The 22,046-nt window shown below is 40.0% G+C and overlaps 3 protein-coding genes across 3 annotated transcripts; 1 reads left to right on the forward strand and 2 right to left on the reverse strand.

Annotated features, from left to right (window-relative positions):
- The first annotated feature begins 579 nt into the window (after nt 1-579).
- Nucleotides 580-6,687, forward strand: eif2b1 (eukaryotic translation initiation factor 2B, subunit 1 alpha). Its single transcript, XM_050053891.1, has 9 exons — nt 580-845; nt 933-1,034; nt 1,266-1,402; nt 1,771-1,887; nt 3,607-3,719; nt 3,823-3,891; nt 3,980-4,055; nt 6,282-6,407; nt 6,496-6,687. Exons 1-9 carry the CDS (start codon nt 833-835, stop codon nt 6,649-6,651), a joined length of 909 nt encoding a protein of 302 aa, XP_049909848.1. The 5' UTR covers nt 580-832; the 3' UTR covers nt 6,652-6,687.
- ddx55 (DEAD (Asp-Glu-Ala-Asp) box polypeptide 55) lies at nt 6,687-13,098 on the reverse strand. Its single transcript, XM_050053836.1, has 14 exons — nt 12,892-13,098; nt 12,754-12,804; nt 11,786-11,872; nt 11,594-11,685; nt 11,376-11,438; nt 10,340-10,489; nt 10,020-10,209; nt 9,836-9,918; nt 9,498-9,629; nt 9,319-9,411; nt 9,066-9,180; nt 7,366-7,534; nt 6,991-7,283; nt 6,687-6,903 (listed from the first exon to the last, which is right to left on the reverse strand). The coding sequence occupies exons 1-14, from the start codon at nt 12,997-12,999 to the stop codon at nt 6,730-6,732; spliced, it is 1,800 nt and encodes a 599-aa protein (XP_049909793.1). The 5' UTR covers nt 13,000-13,098; the 3' UTR covers nt 6,687-6,729.
- A 1,476-nt stretch (nt 13,099-14,574) lies between these two features.
- Nucleotides 14,575-19,496, reverse strand: tmed2 (transmembrane p24 trafficking protein 2). The gene is made up of 4 exons (XM_050053908.1): nt 19,133-19,496; nt 16,887-17,079; nt 16,215-16,322; nt 14,575-16,128 (listed from the first exon to the last, which is right to left on the reverse strand). Exons 1-4 carry the CDS (start codon nt 19,310-19,312, stop codon nt 16,004-16,006), a joined length of 606 nt encoding a protein of 201 aa, XP_049909865.1. The 5' UTR covers nt 19,313-19,496; the 3' UTR covers nt 14,575-16,003.
- Between the last annotated feature and the right edge of the window lie 2,550 nt (nt 19,497-22,046).

Below are 22,046 nucleotides of genomic sequence, written 5' to 3' on the forward strand. Positions count from 1 at the left end.
TAAGATATAGTAAATATTAATATCTTAAAAATGTTATCATTATATATCATAATATATTTAATAATATTTCATATTTTACGAATTTTGTTTTAATATTCTTAATTAATTAATAATAGTAAAATATATGTGCAGGAGTTGCAATACAAAGAAAAGTGCAAATTAAAAACATAAAATAATAACAATGATGATGATTATTATTTTTTTTATAATTTTGATATTATATAAGATATAATAAGGATTCATATTTTAGAAATTCTAATATCAGATATTAAAGTATATTTAATATTTAAAAAGCACAGTTGCAATACAATGTAGAAGAATGCACATTTAATTTATTATTATTAATAATAATATAAAGCAATAACTTTTTTTCTGGAAATAGCTGTTCAGTTGTAATTTAAAAAATAAAAATAAAAAAATATATAAAAATAAATTTAAAAGTGTCTCTTTATCTACATTACAAAAATCATTTTTTCGCCTAAATCTTTACAACAAAATCCAACTTATTTATTTCCGACAGCACGTGAAGACCACACGACGCTCGGGGAGGAGAAAAACGTCCTACGTCATCTTTCTGCGACACGTCGACACGCTGTGAGATGAGCTAACACAGTGCAGCCTGAGTGCAACTCAACACATATTGTCAATAAAACTTTCCAGACGGACTCAAACATATTTTTTTCTGACTGCATCCTGAAAAGTTTAATTTAATTTGTTTATTTAAAACCGTAACTTTGAGTTTCGTCTTTAATCCGGCCGGACTGAGGTCAGTAAACATCCACCGACGTTTGTTTTGACAGCAGGTTTCAGGCTCTCCTGTGAGTGTGTAAGGATGAATGAAGAAGGTAAGTTGTTTCTAGTTTACTTATTTCCTCTTGTAGTCAGTGGTTAGTGGCGTCATTAAACACTGACTGTTTCTTTATTGTGTTCAGAGCTGGTGGAGTACTTCAGGGCTCAGATGAGGAAAGATCCGGACATGGCCTCTGCTGTGGCTGCTATCCGCACCCTGCTGGAGTTCCTCAAGAGAGACAAAGGTGAGTTTATATATTTAAAAAAAAAATCACCTTTTACTGGTGTCAGAAAAACAGCCCCGTGACTATTTATTTTCCAGCTGATCCAAGAGGAGTTTAAAGAGTGTATTTAGCTGAAGCAGGAGGAAGCAGCACTTCACCCTCCAGCTTATCAAGTACAATATTTACCTCTGAGATGTTGCAGTAGAAGCATCCTGTGTTTCTATTGAACCACAGCCTGTTTGTAACCTTCAGGTGAGACGATCCAGGGTCTGAGGGAGAGTCTGACGGGGGCCACAGACTGCCTGACAGGAGTCGACTCCTCTGTGGCCGTGTCCTCAGGAGGAGAGCTCTTCCTGCGCTTCATCAGTCTCACATCACTGGAGCACGAGGTGAGTGGCCTCCGAGCGACACTGACATGCACCCAAACACACTGATAGTCCACATCACATTAGAAACACCCACCCATCTGTCATCTGCTGAGTCATGGTCTAGTTAAAGCCCCATCCAAATGTCCAGAGTTTGGTTGGTGGGTAGGATTGTGCTGAGGGACTTTGGACTCATCGCCTCTGAGGATTTTTCTTTGTTGGCATAAAGAGAAGTATTTGTGGGGAAATGTCGTAACTACTTGCTCGTCCTCTCTCAGCTGCACCCAGGCTGCCTCCTCTTTGATTTAACTGCTGACTCCTAGTTGACAGTGGGACCAGTGAGAGTTTTAATTTGTCCCCACAACACTAACGTTAGTCTCTGTGTCTGTCAGGATCTGTCCCGCTGCAAGAAGGTGATGGAGGAGAGAGGAGAACTGTTTCTAGACAAGATCTCGATGTCCAGGAACAAAGTGGCGAAGCTCTGTCACACCTTCATCAAAGACGGCGCTGTAAGTGTTTCACATGCACTGTCATCATCTAAGCTTTATTATTGCAGAAAGTCTCACTGAGATGAAGATCTCTTTCACCTGACACCTGAGAACTACTTACATCACAACAGCACGCTGCAGGCACCACACACACACACACACGAATTTAAACGATCATTCAAAATCGTAAATTATTCAAAATATAATCAAGTTGAATTCGACTGATCTTGTTCCTCATCCTGGAAACTTAAAGGATAACTTATGCATTTTCACCCTGGACCCTATTTCCCTGTGTAAATTGGTCAAAGAGACGGGCAACAAATCATCACACTTTTCTTCCCCAGTGTAGCATTTATAAAGCAGGACAGAAACAGTCAAATAATAACCTATTATAATGTAGCTGTGAGCAGAAAAACCTGAGTTTGTAAAGTTCTTTAACAGACGAAGTAAAAGCTAGATACTGAAAAGAAAGCTAAACAATAAGGCCAAATAAAAACATGGCAAAAATAATTATAAATAAATATAAATAAAAACAATAAAATGTAATAAAAATACGGCAAGAAAGTTTAAAAAAAAAAAAAATAGAATTTATTTATAATTTATTGAATTATTTGAAAAATTTAGTATTTTTATGCCACTACATTTTCTGTTGACAAGCTGTTCTCCATCTGCACTATTTTATGTCTTTATGTCTCATTAAATTTTTAACTTATGTGATTTATAATTTTATTATATTCTTTATTTTTTTTATGCCTCCGTGCTGACAATTGCTGTGGCTGGAGGCGGTATATTTTGAGGTTGTCCTTCTGTCTGTACGTCCATACGTATGTACGTACGTCCCATTCTTGTGAACGAAATATCTAAAAAACATCTTTCGTTTTGTTTTTATCTTTTTTTTTTTTTTAATTGTTTTAACCTTGGTAACAAACAACAAATACAATAATACACAACAATAACCCCCACCCCCTAGTCCATATTAATTTGGCCGTAGTAAATCAACTGAAGAAGAAAATAAATTGATTAAGATGGAAATAATAAATAAATGAAATAGATAAATAAATAAATTACATTAGATTTAAATTAAAACAACAAAAAATTATAAAATAAACATAATAAAAAAATAGATATCTTAATGCAAAATAAAAGTTGCAGTAAATAGGATATGGGGTCTATGACTTGAGGGAATTTCTTCAAAATGTGGCACAAACGTCCACATGGACTCAACAATGAACTGATTTTGTGGTCAAAGGTCAGAAAATACAAAATATGTTTTTGGTCATAACTCAGAATTCATACATTAATTATGACAAAATTTCACACAAATGTCTAACAGGATAAAATAATGAAGGTCAAAGGTCAGCTTGACTGTGACATCATCATGTTTTAACATCATATCTCAGGAACAGAAGGGGAGACATTTGGTCAGATACTGAATTGGTGACTCTAATCTTGACACTGTGCTGATTGTATAGATCTTCTGGGGAAGACGTGCCAACGCCTGCGTCACTAACTGTTGTGCACGTGACATTTAAGAACTTTAACTATGAGCAGGTCTAACACGTAACTCTGTGACTGACGGTCATCGTCCTCCAGAAAGACACGTAGCTGTGAGTTGGTAGGATTTGGACGGTGCAGCTCAGATATAAGCAGACATACAGTACACTGTTTGTGCACACACAGTATTCAGGCTCCTCACTGACTAATGTTACCCTCCTCGTCTTCAACGTGTTCCTCTGACAGAAAATCCTGACTCACTCGTACTCCAGAGTCGTCCTCCGGGTTCTGGAAAAAGCTGTAGATGAGAAGAAACGCTTCTCTGTCTACGTGACTGAATCGCAGCCTGACTCAGCCGGGTGAGCGAGCAGTGTGTGTCAGTAAATTGGGTTTTATTCTGAAGGGGACACACACACACACACACTGATTGAATCAGATTTGTTTCCCCCTTTCTTTCTTCAGGCGGCAGATGGCAGACGCTCTGAGAAAACTCAATGTGCCAGTAACTGTAGTCCTGGATGCAGCTGTGGGGTAAATATATTTATTATCACGTTATAAAACACTGTCATACGTTGAGAGCATGAACATTTAAACACTGTGTTTTAATCATATTCCTCAGGTACGTCTTAGAGAAAGTAGACCTGGTTATCGTTGGTGCAGAGGGAGTCGTTGAGAGCGGAGGCATCATCAACAAGGTGAGTGTCAGTGAAGCGTCAGTGTCACCAAAAGATGGTTTCTCTGTTTCTGCTGCATCGATTTTTAAGATTATTGTTTTAAACCTTCTATCATGAGTCTGACAATATTAAGTCTAAAGATGACCAGGTCATCATGCTCTGTGATAAAGGGCCTCTTTATTAGTGGTGGGAGAAGTCTTCAGATCATTTAAGTAAAAGTACTACAGTACCACAGTGTGAAAATACTCTGTCACAAGTTAAAGTCCTGGGACTGGTTGCACAAAACACCTTCTCCATAAGTATGTCACTTAAGGCTTAATTCCTCCTTAGCTGAGGGATTCACACGGTCGCACAGAATCCCTTACAAGGTTTCCTTTGTTAAGGAAAAACATTAACTCATTTATTGCATTGAAAGAGAGTTTACAGCAAGTTGCCATGGAGATTGTTTGTTTGCGTGGACTCACCCCAGCAAGCAATAGTCGTGATTTAAACGTATAGGCTATATTTAGCTCCGATTTAGTCTCGCTACATGTAACCCAAATCTAGCCGATTTAATTTTGAAATTGATTAAATGTAATTTTCACCATTGCAGATGGGAGAGTCAACAGTAATTAAAATATGTTTATCTCCATTTTTGGACATGGTTTCTACATAGCCGTATAATTGATGACGTCTACACTTTGGCTATGGTTAGACGTCTACCAAATTTTCACTGACAGCCCAAATTCAGCCGCGATTTAGCCTAGACGTCAGGTCTTCATGTAGACGGCTATTAGACGGTTTTTAAACCAGAAAATGCTCGCTTGCGTCTGACAAATGTAGTGAACGTAAAAGTGTAAAGTAGCGCTAAATAAAAAATATTCAAGTACAGCTGCACTAATTACCAGCCTGACATCACCAGAACAAACAGGTTCTCTGGAAACTTTAAAGGTAACTTGTGTATTTTTTAACCTGGACCCCGTTATACTATGTTTTTGAGTCTAAATGACAAACGTAGACGACCATTTTTGAATCTGCTGCAGTTTTGAGAGAGAGCTGCAGCCAGCAGCGGTGAAACAGCCTGCAGTGTAACCACTCAGACATATCCGCACCGTCAGTGTACGTCCACTAAAAGTGTTTGTCACTGACAGGCTCAGATTATTATTCTAAGTGTCTGATAACATTATGAAAGGATCCCTACAGAGATAGAGCTTTTTCTGTTTATTGATCCATATCCTCATTTTTTACACACCAGACAAAAGACGTGAAACACAACTTTTGTTATAATAGGATGTATTCTGTCGAGCGCTGTTTGTTGTGTGTTTGAAGACAGCAGCAATGTCCTCAGTACTGAAATGGAGCGGCAAGGATAGCGTGCCTCCCCCCGCTAATCACGACAGAGAATCATTCCTAAGTTCAAAAATATTTGGAACTCTTGCGGTGATTAATAAATGCACACCAAAACAGGTGATATAGCATGATTTATTGGGAGAAACCAAGCAATTCTATGTAAAATCAGACATTCAGCATCTTGACATAACCAGAAGAGAACAAACCACATTTCTTACAACAGTGATGATTCGGCTGTGAGATTGGCAGTTGAATCAGGCTCCTTAGATCGAACTGTCAATAGATGACAATTCGGGGTCACTCCTGACAGAGATAGAGCTTTGTGTTAAAGAGTAAGATTCTTTTTGTTTAACCAGAAACAGCCCTGAAATCACCATCACCAAACCCACCAGACTCCATTTAAATAAACAGTCATGTTAGTGTGTATAGAGGCAGCATGATGTCACATCTAACTGGTGAATTACGGGTTAATTTCAACCAAACCAGAGCTGGTGATTGTTGGAACAGCTGAGAGATGAACTAAGATGGTTTCTGTGAGTTTGAATGAAGTGTGTTTAATGATGATTAAATGACTGTTTAAATTTAGTCTGGTGGGTTTGGTGACGGTGATTTCAGGGCTGTTTCTGGTTAAACAAAAAGGATCTGACTCTTTCACACAAAGCTCTATCTCTGTAGGGATCCTTTCATAATGTTGTCAGACACTTAGAATAACAGTCTGAGCCTGTCAGTGACAAAAACAAACACTGTCAGTGGACGTACTTTGTAAAGTGGTTACTTTACAGCCTGTTTCGCGGCTTACAAACAAAAACATGGGAGAATAGTGTCAAGGTTAAAAATACCAGACTTTCAGTACTTGAGTAAACTGTACTGTGCTATTTGTGACACAGACATTTCAATGTTTGACCTTTGCTGTTGCAGATCGGCACTTATCAGATGGCCCTGTGCTCTAAAGCTCACAACAAGCCTTTCTACGTCGTGGCAGAGAGTTTCAAATTTGTCCGTCTCTACCCGCTCAACCAGCAGGACGTGCCCGATAAATTTAAGGTATGTCGGCAAAGAATTTCACGTCCAGGCTCCTTTTATTTGTCAGAGTATTTCTTCACCAGTCGTCTTCTCCTCGCCTCCTCCACAGTACAAAGCCGACACCCTGAAGACGGTACAGAACCTGTCAGAGGAGCATCCGATGATCGACTACACGCCTCCATCCCTCATCACCCTCCTCTTCACTGACCTGGGAGTCCTCACCCCGTCGGCTGTCAGCGACGAACTCATCAAACTTTATTTATAACTCTCAATAAAATCCATTTCTCAAAAGGTAAACAAATGTCAAAGGTTTTATTAAATTGTACAAGTTGAACACAGCCGATCACACCTCTTCGTCCCCCGAGCCGTCCAGCAACAGCCCTTCTGTTTTGTATTTTGGTCCACTCGTTATCTGTTTCTCAAAGTCCTCCTCGCTGATCTGCCCCTTCTTTAGTTTCTTGAGGAGGCGAGTGTCATTTAAAAGCTCCTTCATGTCCTCGTCGTCCACATCAGAGCCCTGCAGACACACACAAGATATAATAAGAGAGCTGTAAATAAATCCGGCCCACTGCTGCACTTATCAAACAATCTGAAGTGTAAATACCTCTTCGTGCTTCCTCTTGGCCGACCTCTTCCTCCTGCGCTCCTTCTTGAGCTTCTGCTTGGACCAGGCCTTGTTCTTGATGAAGGTCTTTCTGGGTAAGGGCGTCTTGTCTTGTTCTTTCAGCTCGGCCAGCATCTTCTGCCTCTGTTTCTCCCTGTGCTTGTCCTTGTAGCGGATGGTTTCTGTGTCCACCGTCGTCTCGATGAAATCAGGGAACTTTTTCCCCCTCAGCTCGGGCATCTTCGGCAGGCGCAGGAGGGCGAAGCCGCGGGCCAAGGACGCAAAGTCCAGATCTAGACAAAGAAATACACATATTATGTCTGTGCTTTATTCACACTGGAGAAAAGGATCAAAGATGTAAGGGTTAGTTTTCACCTTTGATCCTGAAGATGAGGCTGCACTCGTGTTTGGCGTAGGCCTGGACGTACGACACGAAGGCTCTCATGCCTCTGTCAAACATGGCTCGGTCTGCCAGAGCCATGGCCTGCACTTTGGGCAGCACGTCCACGACTTCACCTGTGAGGACCATCTTCTCCAGTGGGCACTGACCAAAAGCCAAAAGACAGGTCATGAGTTTCAACCAAATCTCTTTCCACTGAGTAACAATCTAACAATATTATCAATAGCAGTCAGTAAATAATGACCTTTAAACTTATGTGGTGAACATTCCTGTGTCTTTAACGTCTTTAGAGGGCGGGTCCATTTTTTATTTACCTATTTTACTTTTATTTTTTGGAGCAGTGGTATTTAAATCCCTCAAATTCTCATTTTAATCAAAGTGTGTATTTTCCATAGCCCTTCTGACATTTTCCCATGTGACCTGACACACGTTTCTGCATGATGGTGTTGCTTCATGTTTCAGAAAGCAGGTTTAGTCACAACTCTGAGTTAGTTAACGCTGAGATGAGGGAAACTCTGTGTTGTCAGTTCCAGCTTACAGAATACATCCTGTGGATGCTCGGAGATGCATCGCCAGTGACGTATCCTGGGGTCATCGGATGTTTCGGGTCTTTTCGAACATCAGACACCCTCACCCAGGCGACCCAAGAGAGGTGACTTAAACTTTCTTCAACAAACCCGAGTTTCTCTGCGTCTCCTCCCTCTGACAGACCCAGACACGCTGATTCATTTCCTCACTGATTCAGTCTGTATCAAAGTGCACATTGACGTGCATTGATTAGCAGAGGTTCACTGTGTCAGAATCAAAGTCTTAGTTGGATATTAGTTTGTTACTCAGGTAGATCTAAAGTTACCACATTTATCTGCTGTCAGTCACTTCTTTGGACAGTGGTTTCTGCCCTCACTTAGCATCAAGTCGCTCCTAAAATCCATCAACACAGATCTGCATATTTATGATTTATCGTCATCAGACGATAGCCGATGGGTACTGTAAGCCATCCCTGATCAGAATAAATCCTCTGCATGTCCTTCTTTTCACGGGTGGAAATTCTTTATTTTTTAAAGGGTAACTGTGACTCTTTACACAGCTGTCAGACTGTTAGAGCACTTCCACTAAAATTTTATTGTGCATAATGTATAATCTCATTTTAAACTGTAGAAATAGGTGTGAATGAATGATGGTCACACTGGTGGAGCATAATCTCTATAATATTTGAGATTATAAGTTAATATTTCTGAGTGAGCAGGACGGTGCTTCAGCTGTGGAATAAAAGCAAGTCTTCGGCTGCGTGTCGTGTGAACGTGTTTCAACAGCATTTCAGTGACTGTGTTTAAATTTACAACATTTAAGTCGTAGAAGTCACTGAATGCTGTTGAGCCACAGATCCAAATAGATGTCTGAAATATAAAATCTACTTTATTTTAACCTCTACGCACCGGTCAGCGAGCGATTCTGCTCTCTGCTCTGTTTAAGTCACATGTAGGGCTCTGTCTCTGTCTGCTCGTCTCCTTGATACACAGCTGACAAATATGTGGAAGCATGGGACGCATATTCTGTCATTTATAACAATCAGATCATGTGTATCATATCCTCTATAGTCTTTATATATTTTATAATAGATTATAAGTGCAAAACATGACGATTCCAAACTCATGTTTTAGATAAACTCACTCACTTTCTGGTTGATGGACAGAAAGCTGACGTAGGACTCCTCCATCGGCAGCAGGAAGACAAGAGCGTTGCCCTGATTGCCAATTCGTGCTGTGCGTCCACATCGATGTACGAAGGCACTGAGACAAAGACCAAAAAAAAAGAAATATAGCTTAGCAACTGTAAAAGTCTAAATCATAAACCCTTGTTCACTGTGCAGTCTTGAAGTTTAAAAAGTCTGCGTTACACCAAATAATGACTTCAGGGGCTACGCTCACCTGGCACTGCTGGGAGGATCGTACTGCAGCACCCAGTTCACATCAGGGATATCAATACCTCTGGCCATGACGTCTGTGCACACCAAGATCCCACTGCAGCACAATACAAGGATTTGAAATGACATACAAGTCACAGAGTGATGATTGGTTGTGGCTGTACGTGGTCCACACAGTTTCACCTTTTCAGGGCCCTGAAGTCTGCAAAGATCTTGTTGCGTTTGTTCTTCATCTTGCCGTGGATGCAGCAGACGGTAACCTTCTTGATCAGAGTCTCCAGAGCTCGACCGTAGTACTCCACACACGCACACGTACTGATGATCACATAAGAACAAGTCATGTCAGTCAATAACGTCACACCAGGGACAGAAAACATTTTAAACTTTAAGATAAGTGGCGTCGGGCTGACATCGTAGTTGGCGTTATTGATGTTAACCAGAGCCAGATTAAAACATGCCGTGTGAGTTAACACAATGTACAAGATTAATAAATTGCACAGCGTCTGCCCAGTTCAACATACCTGAAGAAGACCAGATGCTTCTCCTGCTTGCGTTGCCGTAGAAACGCCACCAGGTTGTTGAACTTATCCTCTGATCGACACATCTGAAATGACAACATAAGAATTCATGTGGTCACTATTACATTTTGATTTTAGGATGACTGATGTGAAACTGTGTGTGTGTGTGTGTGTGTGTGAGACTCACAGTGTAGTAGTTGGAGAGTCTGGAGGGAGTCTTCTGGACGGCGGTGGCAGCGACGCCTTTCTCTTTGACAGTGATGCGTACAGGGTTCCTGAGGCCGGCTCTCACCAGCTTCTCCAGCTCCTGAGTCTGAGTGGCTGAAAACAGGCCTGTGCGCCTCTGTTTGGGGAGGTAGCCCAGGATGGTGTTCAGACTGCACACACAGAGACAGAGAATCTGTTAGTGACACCTTCAGAGTATAAAATACATGTTTATCTATTTAAAGAAATGCTGCAGGACTCGTTTCTTCTCCTTTAACAACATAAGTTCACTTTGACTCGTACCTGGCCTCGAAGCCCATGTCCAGCAGTCTGTCAGCCTCATCGAGGACCAGCACATCGAGACTCTTGACTGAGCTCGCCAAGTCCAGACCGTCTGACTTCCTCCTGAACATGTCCTCCAGACGGCCCGGTGTCGCGATCACAATGTTGGCCCTGAAACACACACAGATGTCACACTCGTCCTGAAGGCCCAGGGGTCTCAGAAACTGATCATGTAATTGTAACAGGTCTTTGCTGCATTTCACCCCCTACATGTCAACTGTCTTGTGTGTACGCTGCCTAATAAAGAAAAAAAAGCCACCTGAAATTATTTTGACAGTAACAGTTTGAAGCTTGTATCAGGAGGGGGTGAACAAAAAGTACAAACTGGCCCTTTTCAACCTGGACAGCAGAGGAAGGTGAGGAGATAAATGAGACACACCTGTGAGTCGGGGGAAGGGAAACAACTAACAGAGGCAGCATGGAGGAGGAGAACACAGAGAGGAAGCAACATGAGCTCAACCTTTGATCCAGTTTCTGGTCTTCTTCACACGTATATATAAAAGTAAACAGAGTGAAAGTTGTTCCAACAACCAGCTGTATGTCCTGGACTTCCCGGGCAACATGTCTGCTGATCCCTGGAGCTGTTTGGATGAATCTTGTTCAGCGACCTGTTTGACCTGTTCGGACGTAGCTGTGGACTGCCTCGACAAAACTTAAGGTAAGTCTCCTTTCCTGCAACTCTCCAGGCATTTCCTGCCTCACGTTAATGTGCATTACTCCTTATACTCTCCCCTCTGAACTGTCACTGACCCTGCTCATTGCCTCTGGAAATAAAGTTTATTTAGGGTGCTGTCACATACAGCCCTTTTTAAGTCCTTTAAATATTTAGGTTAAACCTAAGGTGCACACGTAGTCACTTTGTTGCTGAGAGTTAAATGAGAGCTGTCCCTCTTAGCTTAGCTTAGCATAAAAGCTGGAAACAGGGAAACATCTTGTCGAGCTCTGCCTACAACCACCTCTAAAGCTCACTAACAAACACATTATATCTGGTGCGTACCCTTTTTCTTTGAACTTCTCCACATCCTCGATGGGGTTGCTGCCACCGATCAGTAAAATCTGCCTGGAAAACAAACACACATGAAGCATTAATGAATACGAATTAAATAAAAGTAATCAGCCCTGATTAGTTCACAGAAAATCAGACGAGGCTGCTGTTGTTCTTTCCACATTAAGAGGTCAAACTGCACCACCCGTCTTCAGTGACTCTGTACTCACGTAAACTGTGGAAACTTCTGCAGGAACTGCTCCATCACTTCACTGATCTGAAGAGCCAGTTCTCTTGTGGGAGTGATCACCAGGGCTCCAACCTGCAGGAGACATCAGCTTTAACAGAGTCTCTGAACATCCACATGTTGGACAGAAACACTCTGAGGTGGAAGATAAATATGTCGGCATCATCATCCTCACCTGCATCTTCTTCAGCTTCTCTTCTCTCTTGAGCAGCAGCTCGATGATGGGAATCACAAAAGCGAGCGTCTTTCCGCTGCCAGTCACCTACAGTGATACGACAGTCAGTGAGCTGCACAGGAAATGATGGAGGAGATGTTCTGGATCCACATTACAGAAGGTAGGTACCGACTGAATCAATCAGTCGACCCAAAGAAAATTAACTGGCAGTTGATTTTAGTCATTTTTGAAGCAGGAATAACAAACACCTGCTGGTTCCACCTTCTTTGTGACGCCGTATAAATAACAGTAAACTTAATATTTTTGGGTTTCAGACTGTTGGCTGATTCTACTTTCTGACATTTAATAGGCAGAATTTTTTATCAAGAGAATCACTAGATGTATCGATAACAGGGCTGCGAAACATGCAGGAAAAATATCAGTTTGCGATTATATTTACAGATATGGGAATTGCGAAATGAGTTGCAATTTCAGTGGGAAATGGTATTTTTTAAATTTTATTTTCACTGAATAAATAAATAAATAAAAATCATGATGATGTGATGGTTGCTGGCGTCAGATGCCACTAAATCTCCCCAAATCTTACACACTGGACCTTTTACTCTTCAGTGAGAGTAGCAAGGCCAAATCGCAGAAATACTTTGTTACAAGTAAAAGTCCTGCATACAATATCTTTGGTTAAAGTAAGAGCATCTCAGAGTAATATGTATTACTGGTTTATTGCAGCTTGTAAAAGTGGAGCTAATGTTAACTACTTAAGATACTGCTGTTATAATAATCTAATTAATCTGAACCAGCAAAGTAACTGGTGTTTAATATTGTCAGAAACATGTTGTGCAGTAGAAAGTGCAGTACATCTCTCTGGACTGGAGTGAAGTGTTGGTATACAGCAGCATTACATTAAAATACTACTACTCTAAATTGTACTGCAGTTCAGTACTTGAGTAAATGTACTCCGTTACACTCACCGCCTCAGCAGCCACATCTTTGTTGCTCATGAACAGCGGGATACAGGCAGACTGGAGAGGAACAACAGTAATGTATCAGATGATGCGTTCACTGACCAGGTGTGTTACACAGAGGCAGGTATAAAGTGTTGTTGTTACCTGAACAGGTGTCATGTACGTGAACTTCACTTCCCGGAGCGTCTGTAAAATCCCGTCGTTTAGTTTGACAGGTAAACTGTCCCACGTGCCGTCTGTCGTGTTCTCCATGTTGGATATTTAACATTAAACTCAGTTTGAAGCTAACGGTGTTAGCCGCCGCTCCGCTCGCTCCCCACGTTGCTCCTGCTTCCGGGTGCGTCGATGTTTACACGCCGGGTGGGAACTGAAGCGCTGTCACGAGTATCGTTCCGCGTACTTCATTTATTTTCCCCTTTCTTTTTTATTAAATTCATTTTTAACTAATTTTAATTTTACCTGGAGTATATACAGATATGGTGCAAAAAAAACTACGTTTGAGTATTTCATTTCCATTTTTTTTTAAATTTAAGTAAAAGCAGAGCCGTTTAGAGAGATTAAATTAAATGGCTCTGAGTACAAGTTATTGCTTTTTATTCTTTAATGTTACTTTTGGGTATTTTATTTTATTTTACTGAACGAAAGAACAAAATACAGAGTCAGTGGCCTTTACAGGAGATATTATACAAATGAAAGAGTAACAAAAGAGCCAGGGGAGAGAAAGATACCATAATACACACAGAGGTGAGGTGTCTGAATTGCCTTTTAGTTAATCGAATTAAAAAGTGGTCAAACATATTGTCCAACATCCTTCAGGAAAACAACAAAATGTGGGTTTTATTGCTAAATTTACATTTATCAATGAAACATTTGCCTCTATCATTATATTAAAATATATTTGTCTTCTTTCTTGGCTTTTTGAATAAACAAAACACCACATTTTTGTTATTGTCTAGTTTTAACTCATTGCAGTCCCCAAATTTCTATTTTATTTTATTTATTTTTCAGTAGCTGATACACACTGACCTGACAGGGGAAATTGAAATGGGTTTTATACTGTTGTGTTGGGTTTAATTTAATAAATCTTTAATTTCAGAGTGACACATTATCACTAATATATTGAGCAGCATTTTATTTGTCATTAGTCAGCTTTATCCACTTTATATTTACGGGCCATTTATCTTTTAATAATGCATCATAATTTATGAGTTGATTTCATATTTTGGATGTAGAATCTTGATGTAGAAAGTGCAACGTGACTTGTAAGTTGCCACATAAATGTAAAAAGCGCAATATTTCTCTCTGAAATGTGAAGTATAAGCATAAAGATGACAAAACTGTGCTTGTGTACAGAGCTCGAGTAAAAGTTGCTTTCCACCACTGCAGCTCTTTTACTGAAGTTAACTAGTTAAAATCCTGCCTTCAAAAGATTACTTACTGTATATAATAGTAGACGAGTATTATCAAGGAGGTTCGAGGTGGAACAGAAGTTTGTGTGTGTGCTCCTGTCGTGTCATTAACATGATCACTGCGCTCATCTTTAACAAGTCGAGTCAGATTCTTGGACCTTTCAGACGTTCTGATTCGTCAGAGCAGGAAAAACAAGTGAAACGAATTAACTCCGGCTCAGTTCGCTCAGTCTCTGCTGTTACTGCGAGGCTTTCCAGTGTTAATATTCTTTACAGAGACACTACTGTCACCTGTGAAAACTTTAATTCCACGTTACCTCCTGGTCTTGAGCTCCACTCTGTTTAAAGACAATTCAATTAGAGTCAAAGTTTCTCCATATAAAGACATAACATCCTGTTTAAAAAGACATCAGAGTAATTGTACAGAATATTGGCTTTATTATGAAACCTGGGGCTTTTTCCACAGACAACCATTCTACATTTGTACAGATCCATATTATCAGATTTAGTTTGTTGTAATCACAAAAAGGAGAGACTGTGTACAGAGCAGTTTACCTGCCAGAGCTCACCAAAGATTGTTTTTAATACAAAACTGGAGCACACTCTGTGACACACAACACTTAACGATGGTGCAGCTGTGTGCTCGGTGTGAAGCCTCGGACGTTTCTTTGTTTTCTTACATCGACGGGGGAGGAAACAGGTAAAAGACTTTAATTTTGAAAGGCATCATCCAAACTGTTGCGTGTCACAGGGTGTGCTCCAGGAAAAAACAAACAGTTCAAAATTGTATACAATCATAATTTAAAATCCCGAGCCCCAACAAAAGAACTATAGTAGAAGCAACTAAAGCACACAGCAGTCATTAGGTGTCAGACCCCCCCGCCCACCCACACACCCACCCCGCCTCAATCAACATGTAACATCAGTATTTCTCTACACTTTGCTTTGGAGTTTCACTCCAAGTAGTTCAGTTTAAAATCCAACCTCAGCGCTTCCAGATCTTACAGCTAAAGTGGAAATTTAAGTGTTTAAAAATTAAATCAAGGTGTGAACTCTTAGGCCAAGAAACCACTCGCCTGTTTTTTCTGAACTACGTAGGGAGTCGCGCTGTTTCCCTGCAAAAGATGTCCACTGAAGCCCCCTCCCCGTGGCATGGATCGCTATGAATCAACAGACAGAGCTAGAAGCTGTACAGTTTCCCTTAAAGACCAGCTGCAGTGTAAATCCTTCGGTTATTTAGATGCATTCGTCAGGAGTGCAATTTGTTGTTTTAGAGCATAGACACGATGCACAGATATCACATATCTGCCTTTACATTGTCTGACTTGGCTTCGACACTGGAAACAAAACTTCCTGCATCTCAGACAAAAAGAAATCAAATGCATTCTGTTTTCATGTTTGTTGTTTTATCACTTAAAGGGTCCCGTTTAAATCTTTACATCCTCCTGTGGAGACTCCACACATGCCTGCTCATATATGTGCATTCTAAGTCTTTTTCACGTCACTGCCTTTACTTAAATTTATGAGCCTCGCAGGCACTCACACAGGCAAAACTGTACTGGCAATTAATTATCAAACAATATTGGACCAAAAAAAAAAACTCTTAACAAAAAAAGAAACTAATCAAACTGACATCTAACCCAGAATATTTTGGCCATTCGCTCCAAACAAACACTAATTACAGTTATAAAGAAGGAACCAAACAGGTAACAGGAGAACAAAACATCTGAGATCCAATCATAATGTGGGCTTTACTCAAATCTGCCAGTCTCATTTCCAGAGTGTAAATAACTGTCTTGGTGTTGGAGAGATCAGTGGAGGACACAGAGGGATCGTTTAAAGTCGCACTAAACCACCCGCCGTACTTCGAAAAATCTCTTCAGGTAGTAAATCTGTCCAAGTGTCATTGCCACCAGAACCAGAGCCTCGAAGAACGACCACAGCACCACTCTGCTGTTTGTGTTGTCGTTGACTGGAAACAGAAGAAGAAGAGAGTTTGAGAACTTCCACTCAAACAAAATAACCTTTGATACACGTTCTCATTGGCTTTGAACTCACTTGCTCTGTGTATCCTCTCGCGAACCTCCATGTACTCCTGCTCGTGCTTTACAGCTGTCATGGCAACTGCCAGCTCGTTGATCATCTCCTCCAGCTTGTTTTGGTGGGCTAAAAAAACAGACACGAGTAATCATCAATAACAGGCCGAAACACACTTGATGTGCACAAAAAAAAACAAACCATGCATGGAGGTATGCAACACATGCATAACACTTAAACAACTGTGCATGTCGCAGGTGATGCCGTCTCATCACCTGCGACATTAGTAGACCCTAAACATTCTCACTGTGCAAGTCGTCAGACCATTCACAAACATCACAGCCTCCTATGTTTTGTAGGAATGCACAATATGAGTTTAAACAATGGAAACAACACTGGTTAGAGAAAGCTCTACAGTGCATCACAAACTCAAAAAGTCTATGTCACAGCAGCAGTTTCGCCCTGCGCCCTACCATCCCAGCTGTCTCCACCTACAAAGAGGAACAGAGTGTCCGAAATAAAGTCAAAAAGGGAAAGAAACTATCACACACAATGAGACAAGATCAGCAGAGCACAGAGAGAACAACTCGTTTGTACTCTGCATGATCCTGACAGAAAAAGGCTGAAGTACACGGGATATAGAATTTCTTAGCGTCCCACTCATCCCACTCATCACATACACCGCTTACATACCTTCCGTCTCCATGTCCTGGCCTTTGGGTGCTTCTCCGATATCAATCGTGAACATGACGATCTTGGGTGTCATGGTGGACATCTTGTTGCTGAAGCAGAACTTGTAGGTTCCGTCCATGTGCGCCGCCACAGAGTATTTCCCGCTGGACTCTCTGTCGCCTTTGTAAATCTGCTTACCGTCAGGCCCCGTTATCTGGGAAGGACATGAGAAACACATATGCATAAAGAGCACTGCTGCAGAAAGGTACCGTAAGATGGAGCCTGTATTGATTCCCAGAGGGGAAATTCAGGTGCTGCAGCAGACAAAAGACTCAGTGACAGAAATAAATGCTGTTAAACAGAAATAAAAAATAAAATAAGAGGTATACACATATCATATAAGAGCAGAAAAAAAAAAGAACCATAAACAGAGCATGGTCTAGTGACGAGGTACGACTAGTACCAGTGAGTCATGGAAACACTGCAGAGAATAAAATATACTGGAGCCAATAAAATCAGTCAATATTGGCCTATCACTGATAAATAACTGTAAATGCTTGCGTTAATTCCCAGTCATGTTCTTATATGTTGAATAACGATTGTAGCAAAGAACATATTTTATATTTCTGATTGTAACACTAGTTTACACAGTGTAATGTGGCACACTGCACATATTTGATTATTTATACACACTTAGACTCATCACAGTGAAGATATACATTTATTCTTATGTTAAGTATTAGCGTTTAACATTGTAGCATAATGCACATTTTTACTTCTATTTCATTTCATCTCTTTTGTTGCAATAACAACATCTGCCTCTTAATATAGATTACTCTTTATTCTATTTTTAGTGATGTGACTGAGGTATTTTTCTGTGTTGTCACAGGTTTGTACCTTTTTAACTTGCACTGTGTACAGTTGTAGCTTTTAAAAATGTAATTGTACCAGTGCAATGACAATACAGGACTGCTTTATATTTACATACTTATATTTCATACTCTTAATCTTACTTCTTGTAATTCTCTATTCTTTACATCAGAGCAACTGTAACGAATCACAATTTTCCCTCAGGGATCATTTAAGTATTTCTAATACCGGTATCAGCATATATGTTGTCAGATATGCACCAATATGAAACCTTTATTCTTTTATTAAAGAACATAACGCAGAAAAAGATGCTTGGGATGACTTATAATAATTCAAATCACATAAGTTTTCTGTTTCTGTGCACTGATGTCATTTTTAACAGTAAAGTTTAATGTTAAACTGTAAAATGTCCTGCCTGCATTATATATCTTTGCCACAAGTGTTTGATGGCAAAAAAAATGTTTTAGTGTGTGTGTGTATATATAATCTCAACTGCTGGATCAATGTTGGCATTGCTTACCAAGTAATATTGGTATCTGCATCGGCCCCAAAAATCCAGTATCAGTCAGGTCTTTGATATAAATAGTGGTGAAGTAATGACACTTAATGTAGTCTGTATTAATACAGCAAAATGGAAATATAATGTAGTTTGATTGTTTTAAGACAGAACAACATTAACATAGTATACAATGAGTTAATACAGTGCAATATAGAATGAGGGATAAGATATAATGTAGGTGCAATGTAATAGCAATAATAATGTTGTATATTACAGGAGTAAATCAGATTATCAAATGTAATATGGTGCAGTGTGATCCAGCCTATGATATGTAATATTATACACTAGTCATCATAGCTAACATAGTGCAGTATAGCATGAAAAAAATTATAAATACAGTGAAATATCTTAAATAAAAATGAAGAGCACTGATGTGACATATGGCAGCAGCATCTATGTACACAGCACACTCAGTTGCATCTTAAATCACTGCATCGTTTCCACAGACAACAAGTTTTAAAGAGGATATTAAATATTATTTGTTAGATGACGCTCAAACACTGTCACAGTTAACGTTAGCTAGCATAACTTAGCCGGAAATCAAGCTAACGCCGCACTTCCTGATTCCTTATGAATAATCCAATTAACCCTGTCACGCGCCTGATTAACAGATAGCTGCCCAAATATTAACAATTTAACTCTGACATTAAAATGTTTAAATTAAAATGAGTTAACAGCGATCAATCAACTAGTTTGACTTGACGATACGTAGCCAGACGGCGGCGGCTAACGTTAGCTAGCACAGGCCTGACGTGTCACAGCCGCAGGTAAAGTTAAAAATAACACCTGTTTATACGCGTCAGGCGGCTGCTTTTATAAAGTCAGTGAAGTATCTCACCTCGACGTCGATGTCCAGGAAGCCTCCCTCGGCTACCTCGAACATGAGGCCCATCTTTGTGCCGGAGTTGACCCGCTCGTAGAAGCACTCCTCGGCATGGGCGTCTATGCTAACGAAGTAGCCGGACGCGGTGGCGGACAGGACGGCCAGCAAGACAACCAGCTCCGACACGGTGAACATGTTTGAATCGGTCTCACAGCGGGCGGCACGACAGCTCTGGTGATAGAAACAGTGTCCTCGCTCCGGTGTATCCTATACGAGAGCAGGATGTCAGTGTGTTTGAGTGAATTGTTGCAGGAGAGGAGCCTCGGCTCTCCGACTGCCACGTACAGGCTTAAACGGCGACCGGCGAGGGCCAAATTTAAGAATGCGCGGCGCAAAGGCTGTCAAAACGAATGTGACTCTTGAGCTGCTCAGAGCAGGTCATCACATCTGCCCCTGCAGGAAGTGTTCAGATACTTTACTCAAGTAAAAGTACTTATAATACATTGTAAAAATACTCCACTACAATTAAAAGTGCTGCAGTCAAAAAGTATTATTAGCAAAATGTACTCAAAGTGCTCATTGTGCAGTAAATGTTCCCTGTTAGTGTTTATGAGTCTATCTGATGTTTTTTGATTAATGTTCCTGCTGCATGCATGTGTATGTTGCAGATTGTGCTTACTTTAAAGCCTTTATTTACTGTGGGGTACTTTAATCGACAGCAGTGCATCATACTCTATAAGACTGATCGATTTGATTTTTATTTGTGTCATGCATCCTCATGGGTTTACACCATTATAATGACATTGCAGTAACTATCAAAAGTACATGTTATTTACCCACTCGGTCCAGAAACAGAATACTCTGCCCTCTTTCCCAAGCCTGGCAAAGAAATTTGGCAACATAAAAAGTTCCCTTTCTGAAACAAAACTCAAATTTGTATGGTCGTCCAGCCAAAAGAAATCAACATAGATAGAGGTCATGTTACTCAGAAAGTACATTCCTTATGTCTTCATATACAGGACAGTAAAACAAGAAGCGAACCTCATTCTCAACTTCACCTAAATTACATGACAAACATATTCTGTCCTCCTCTGCGGTGGTGTTAAACCTTCCAGTCTCTAAATTAGTCTTCTATGAGATCATCATGTGTTTGTGGCATTGCTGTCCTGAGAGCCATGAATCTGAGGAGACATGTTTTTCACTGGACAGGAAGTGGATGAAAATTTGTAATCAGACAAATGCAGTGCAGTAAAGAGTTTAATATTGGAGCAGAAGTAAAGTTGCATAAAATGGATGTCAGATTTATTGCCAAGTAGGTTTTCCTTTACATTCTGGTGCATAACAATAACATAGTAGTGAAGTGAAAGGATCCCATCTGGGCCCCTAGGTGACCACGGAGGAGCCAACCTTCTGACACACCCAGCCTGTGGTGGGCCCCCCTCAACCGAGGGTGTCTTATGATAAAGGCCGAAATACCTGATGATGTTGAGGTGCACAACTGAGGATGTGTCGGAGGGTTGCTCTGCTGGGTGGTCACGGCCGAAACACCTCTGCTCTGGCAGCAAGCGTGCTGAAACCTCAGGTATTGTAACACCAAGTCTTAACTGATGAATAGTAAGAGAAAAGAAAGAGGAAAACCTAGACAAGACAAATTATTTTAAGAAGTTGGTCAAACTCAGAAATATTTTTGACACTTTTGATTAGGGTGTAATTAAAATAAATAAGTTAGAACATCCTAAATAAAATAATTTGACCACTAAATATCGCCACAACTTTGGGATGAATGTTAAGTTGATTCAGCTGAAGTTTATTGAGGTCAAAGCAAATCATGTTGATTGTACTGAGCTGAGTTGGTCAGATTATAAAGGACTCTATAAGGCCAGAGTTGGATCTATGTGAAAAGATGCATGCAAATTGTTGCCCTAATTTTTTTTTTAATTGAACCAGTGGACTCTTTCCAGCGTGTGTAAAAGTCAAGACCTATAAACAAAAATAGAAAATGGTTACAGTGAATAATATGAAAAATATATCTGTTATTAAATGAAAAGAGCTGCAAAATGTTTGAAACAGGAAAATGTTGTAGTCGCTTCTTTCCTGGACTAACCTGCACAGGTAGATCTCCATCTGTGACTCTACATATGTCGTGCCAAAGAAAAGTCTGATCATCCTGCAACAGTCATTAAAGTTTTATCACCAGTTTACTGTGATTATGTGGTTCAAGTTAAAGATACAAGCAGCATCTGTATGAGAATAAAAACTGCTGACAGTGTTTCTAATCTCACATGTTAAAACAATCCTGATGAAGGTCACACCCTCAGAGTCTAGTTAAAGACTTTATGACTCGTGCTTGAGGTTAAAATCAGAATTAAGAGGTCATTTATTAGTTTTTTTCTTGGTTTTATGACTTAATCTGGTAATTGTTAATAGCAGTGATGGAAAGTACATTTACAAGTGCTGTGTTTAAGTATGTTTTTAAGGTACTCTGCTCTCTGCTCATCCACTTTAGAAATAGATATACTTTTACATATTACTTTTATTTTTTTCATATATTTCCTATTGTACATTTTAATATTTTACACTATGTCTCTTGACTTTTGCACAGTATTTGACATCATGCACCAAAACACCAAGACAAATCCCTTTTTGAGTCTGATTTACTTGAGTATTTCCATTTTCTGTTACATTACATTTCAGAGTTAAATATTGTACTTTCTCACTACATTAGAATACTTTAGTTACTAATTACTTTCCAGAGTCTGATTAAGAATATTATGATACTACAATATCAAGTAGACTTCACCACAAGCTTCCCAGCATCCTATGCAAAGTGATATACGTGAATAAAATATGTATGGATGATTTAAAATTGGTCTCACATCTACCAGCTGCAACATAAAAGTGATGAACACATTAATGTGTCAATAATTAT

Source organism: Epinephelus moara, chromosome 9, assembly GCF_006386435.1.
Source record: "Epinephelus moara isolate mb chromosome 9, YSFRI_EMoa_1.0, whole genome shotgun sequence".
Lineage (NCBI taxonomy): Eukaryota > Metazoa > Chordata > Actinopteri > Perciformes > Serranidae > Epinephelus > Epinephelus moara.

Bases quoted from the DNA above. Each gene is read 5' to 3' on its own strand.
- tmed2 (XM_050053908.1), bottom strand. From the start codon at position 19,312: ATGTTCACCGTGTCGGAGCTGGTTGTCTTGCTGGCCGTCCTGTCCGCC. The intron at 17,080-19,132 runs GTGAGATACTTC...TGTCCTTCCCAG, and splicing joins TCCTGGACATCGACGTCGAG to ATAACGGGGCCTGACGGTAA. The intron at 16,129-16,214 runs GTGAGTTCAAAG...TTCTGTTTCCAG, and splicing joins CGAGAGGATACACAGAGCAA to TCAACGACAACACAAACAGC.
- ddx55 (XM_050053836.1), bottom strand. From the start codon at position 12,999: ATGGAGAACACGACAGACGGCACGTGGGACAGTTTACCTGTCAAACTA. The intron at 11,686-11,785 runs GTGAGGATGATG...TGTCTCCTGCAG, and splicing joins AGAAGCTGAAGAAGATGCAG to GTTGGAGCCCTGGTGATCAC. The intron at 11,439-11,593 runs GTGAGTACAGAG...TTTGTTTTCCAG, and splicing joins CAGAAGTTTCCACAGTTTAC to GCAGATTTTACTGATCGGTG.
- eif2b1 (XM_050053891.1), top strand. The intron at 3,720-3,822 runs GTGAGCGAGCAG...TTCTTTCTTCAG, and splicing joins TCGCAGCCTGACTCAGCCGG to GCGGCAGATGGCAGACGCTC. The intron at 6,408-6,495 runs GTATGTCGGCAA...CCTCCTCCACAG, and splicing joins ACGTGCCCGATAAATTTAAG to TACAAAGCCGACACCCTGAA.